General features: G+C 44.3%; 1 protein-coding gene across 1 annotated transcript in view; it reads right to left on the bottom strand.

Annotated features, from left to right (window-relative positions):
* Positions 1-4,266, bottom strand: part of hnf4b (hepatic nuclear factor 4, beta) — a gene marked incomplete at both ends in the record, with an annotated part of 10,468 nt that extends 6,202 nt beyond the window's left edge. Inside the window, 3 exon segments of the mRNA XM_083650656.1 lie at positions 1,825-1,919; positions 2,659-2,833; positions 4,140-4,266. Coding sequence (XP_083506782.1) covers positions 1,825-1,919; positions 2,659-2,833; positions 4,140-4,266 — 397 coding nt within the window.
* Positions 4,267-4,762: the final 496 nt, after the last annotated feature.

Below are 4,762 nucleotides of genomic sequence, written 5' to 3'. Positions count from 1 at the left end.
CCCAAAAGTCCTCTTTTCCTCCACAAGGTCCTTTGTGATTTGGAAACTGATGTTACTGTAATGCCTCCATGTTGCCCACTTCCCAACTGTCGAAGAAATGAGAGAGGCTGCTTAAAACAAATCCTAACCATGACATCAAGTGTCATGGTCTCAGATCAGATGTGATCAAGGAGTTGAGAACATCATTTACACTGTTATTCCTAAAAACATAAACGCAAATGATTAAAAATACATTCTTTATGCAGTCCTTACAGCACATTATACATTTTGACCAAAAAGCTCAATTGAGTGGACATCTCTCAGTTTATGGTAATCATCATTAGTTCATAAACTCATGCCCAGAAAATATAGTATCAACGAACCTCTTGTATGTGTTAAAAACAACACATGATGTGTTGTCCCTGAGCTGATGCAGCACATGTACGTGTTTTTAACACATCTGTTGTAATATTGACAATATATGTGTTAAAAACAACACGTGATTTGTTCAATTAATTTGAACACATGTGGAGCATCAGCTCAGGGACAACACATGTATTTTTTTTTATAACACATCTGTTCTCAGAGTGTGGATTCTGATGGTGATGACGGCTTGTTAAACGTGCCGGTGGCGAGAGGTGTGGGACTGCATGTTAGGGGACGCTTGATGGTGTGGATTATGTTGAACAGAGGAGACAATCACATGTTGACGACCCCTACGCGAGAGTCATTAGGAGCGCAGCAATCTGGATGGCCTCCGCCTGATCCCAATATATGCCCCCGCAAAGTCAGACAACAAGACGGAGTCTCAGAGCAATCAGTCATCAGAGCTGTCCTCTCAGCAGCCAATCAGGAGCCTATTAATCAACCTAGAGGAGGAGGAGGAGGAGAGAGAGAGAGAGAGAGAGAGAGGCTCCCTCTCTGCTTCACTGACATGGCCCTGCGTGACAATGTCACAAATGAGTCTTCTATGGAACATCAGCTCAGTGATAGATTGGAGTAGTCTGACTGCAGACAGTCAGAGAGAGAGAGAGGCCTCAGAGGGAATAGTATAAAAAGAACTGGCTGCCTGAGGTGGTTTGTTTAACGTTATACTTTTTATATTTCCATTACCGGTGTACTCGTGGCATAATTTGAAAGTGGAATTTTAGCGAGGTAAACATTTGCATGAGTAGTCCTGACCTTCACTGTCTTCAGGGGGTTCTAACTTCACGTCTCTCTTTGATGGAACGTTCCGCAGGACGGCTCAGAGGAGCAACATCTCTCTCCTGAAAACTGCCCAGCAAATATTTGCCCGTAGTCAGCAGCCATGTTAATTATTCATGCGAAGAGACTATTCATGGCTCCTCTCTAATCCCATCGCTTTTCCCTGGCTATCTGTGGCAGTCAGTAGAAGATAAGACCCACGGTACAGGGTGCACACGTGCACAAACACACACAAGTGTGTGTGTGTGTGTGTGTGTGTGTGTGTGTCTGTGTGTGCACACACACACACACACACACACACACACACACACACACACACACACACACACAGACATTCATTCACTCACTCACTCACTCACTCACTCACTCACTCACTCATTGTTGTGAAGAGAGAGAGACAAAATGTTTTCTCCTAAAACTCCTAGATGCTCAATCCACCGAGGCAGTGTCTGTCACCCGGCAGTGGACATGATCTGCATTGTGACTCAGAATTGTGACTGTGAACTGTCATGCTTTTCTCCATACGTCAATAATATTGATGCAGGTTATCATTTCAAATAGAGTGAGGTGTAACAGTACATGTATGCAGTGGGAAAGATAAATGATATGCTGATTAACAAACAGCATCGTGCCTCTCACCTTCCTTTCTCATGCCAGCTCTGAAGCACTTTCGCAGTCTGCAGTAACGACATTGGTTCCTTTTGTCTTTGTCCACAACACACTGCCTGCTGAACCTGATGGAAATGTATATAAGACACACACAGACATTGTTTTAGAGCTGTTGTTTCTACTGACTTTACTCATTTCTTATTTGTAAGAAGAAGATGCAATTACATGTCGAACATTCTGAAGTTTAGGAATAGCTTCCCCCCATGTATTATTGGATATGTTATTCTTGAATATTTACATGTAAGGAGAGATTCCTGACAACTTGTTACACACTCGATGACATTTCAATCTGACCTGAGACATGACAAGTCCTACAGTCTGCATGTCATGGCTATATCACCTTCTCACATGGGAGAGTAAGACTCTAGGACTAGGTTATTGCTTCCTTGTCTGGACAGATCCCAGTGATAAGTTGTTTTTCTACTGTTAGGTGAAGCTTCTTCGATGACATATCTCACCTTACACTGGGTGCTAGCTTTACCACCATGGAGTTATCATCATTCACTTTGACTTTTTGAAACTTCTCCACTTCACTGTCAATGCTCTAGGTCAGTATTGTCTGCCACATCGAGCGTATTGCAATATGCTGAAAGACATTGAGATATGAAAGTAAGACCTCAGTATGTCCTCAGTGACCAGTCGTATCGATAGATTCTGTGTGTCACATATGGGTCTCACCTGCAGGTGTAGGTGTGGTTGTTGCGGAGGTATGGGTCTCACCTGCAGGTGTAGGTGTGGTTGTTGCGGAGGTATGGGTCTCACCTGCAGGTGTAGGTGTGGTTGTTGCGGAGGTATGGGTCTCACCTGCAGGTGTAGGTGTGGTTGTTGCGGATGCTCCTTCTGAAAAAGCCCTTGCAGCCGTCACAGCTAGAGGCACCGTAGTGTCTTCCTGTGGCCCTGTCTGCACATATGGAGCACAGAACAAGCCTACTTGCATCAGGCTGCGACAGCCGAGAGGTGGATGCCGACACTGCCGACTCTGTCAATTAAGAGACAATAGGCACACATCAAAACTCCAGAGGTCTGATAAAATACAGTAGACAGTAGACAGTATACAGTACAGAATTGGAGACGAGATATAGGCTACAGTAGTACTGTAGGAGGAATGGGACACTGTAGGACTTTTAAGACACTGCCCCCTTTTTGTTGGGATGCCAATGACTAAACATCTCTGAGGGTGAACTAACAAGCCCCACAAGCATCTGAGACAGATCGCTTTAGCCTGGAGAATATCAACATTGTGAAGCACCTTGTGCAGAGACCATCATTTATGACACCCATCGCCAAATAAGGCGAATAATGAATCTTTTTACCCGCACCTCTGCAAAGAGAAATAACCTTGCAGAGGCACAGAACTTTACAGACGTGTTGATTGAGAACGTATAATGCTCTCCAGGAGTCACCACCGGCGTGCCGTTTCACAGGTCTGCCAAGAGCAGCGCTGGTGGATAATAAAAGCAGGCTTATAGATATCAGTGCTCTCTGTGACTGCCTGAGTCATAGGCCTCCGAGGAGCACTGCTACTTATTACTCAGAGGAAGAGGAAACTCCCCCATTTAATTAAAGCAGACGGGAGGTCAGTGGCGAGCCAAAGTCCACTGCCCTCCTCTGGCTAATTTCACATTGGGAGCTCTGTTTAAATTCAATCTCCCTCCGCGTTGCTCTAAATTGCATCCTGTCAGTGTTTGATTGCTGGAGGATTGTCCCTCTTAAAAACCACTGACCGTCAAATACACTCTCTTGCTGTAGTGTTCCTCCCGCACGGACAGACATGGCCCCCCCCCCCAGCTATAATCTATGTAAATTGCATACTTAGTTTTGGGAGATGGTGCAAGCCGGGGATTACAATTTAACAAGGAGAATGCTTTTTGTGGTCAAAGATCAGTTAGATTGAATTAAGAGATTAGAATGCATCTGCCTCACACTTATCTGCGTTTGAAGAGCGAGCTGCTCGCAAAGGCCCTGATTCAGCACAACAGAGCTCTAATTATAATGATGACTGGAAATAAGATTATGAAGGAAAGTAGATCAGGGGGCAAGTAAGGTATTTTGAGCACTCTTCTTCTGAGAATAATGACTTGTCCAGCATGTATATATATATTAAATATATATAATCATACTGTATATAATAAATAATATATTATATTTTATATATATATATATATGTGTGTGTGTATATATCAAACATGGCAAATGAATTGATGAAGAGTCGTTTGGTGTTGCTGGTATTGGTACAGTATCAGATAGCCTACATAGTGAATGGGGTGAGGCTGTTCTCATCATACCTGTTGTGTTTGTTTCCACAGGTAACAGCCTCTGGTTGTCAAACTCCACCACGGCGTAGGAGCCTTCAACAGCGCTGCTGTAGTGACTGGAGTCCAGGTTTAGTATTGTTGTCCCAGTCAACTTCATGGCTCTGCTGCTGAATCTGTTGACAGTAAGCAGGTGGGACTATAGGTCCAGCTGTATGGCTCGGTAGAGCTTTGCTCAATTCCAACCTCCACAGTGACTTCCAAATCATGCATTCAGCACACTTCCTCTTTGTCACAGGCCTCAAAGTCTGGAGAAAAATCCCTCTCCTTTCGTCACAGTTTCTGTTTGTGTCCCCCTGATCTGGGGGTTAAAATCCTATGTTGTTTATCCCGTCGTCTCTGTAGCACTGCTGTGGTGGATTGACAGAAACTCCCTAAGTGTCCAGTCTAGCGACTTATGGTCAAAGGAGACCTTATAGATCCTAAACTTTCCTCCAGATGACAGCGATAGAGTGAAAGAGGTGGAGAGGAACTGACATGTTTGGCCCACTGTGTGTTTGCTAGTTTCTTATCAGGGTGCAGCGTAATAAATAAAGGGGAGGGGTCAGAGGCAGGTAAACATGACTCAACAGCAGAAGACATGTGACTGTGTTGCA

This window comes from Poromitra crassiceps (assembly GCF_964638095.1).
Source record: "Poromitra crassiceps genome assembly, chromosome: 14".
NCBI lineage: Eukaryota > Metazoa > Chordata > Actinopteri > Beryciformes > Melamphaidae > Poromitra > Poromitra crassiceps.
Note: the sequence above shows the minus strand (reverse complement) of the source record. Positions and strands in the feature narration are given on the sequence as shown.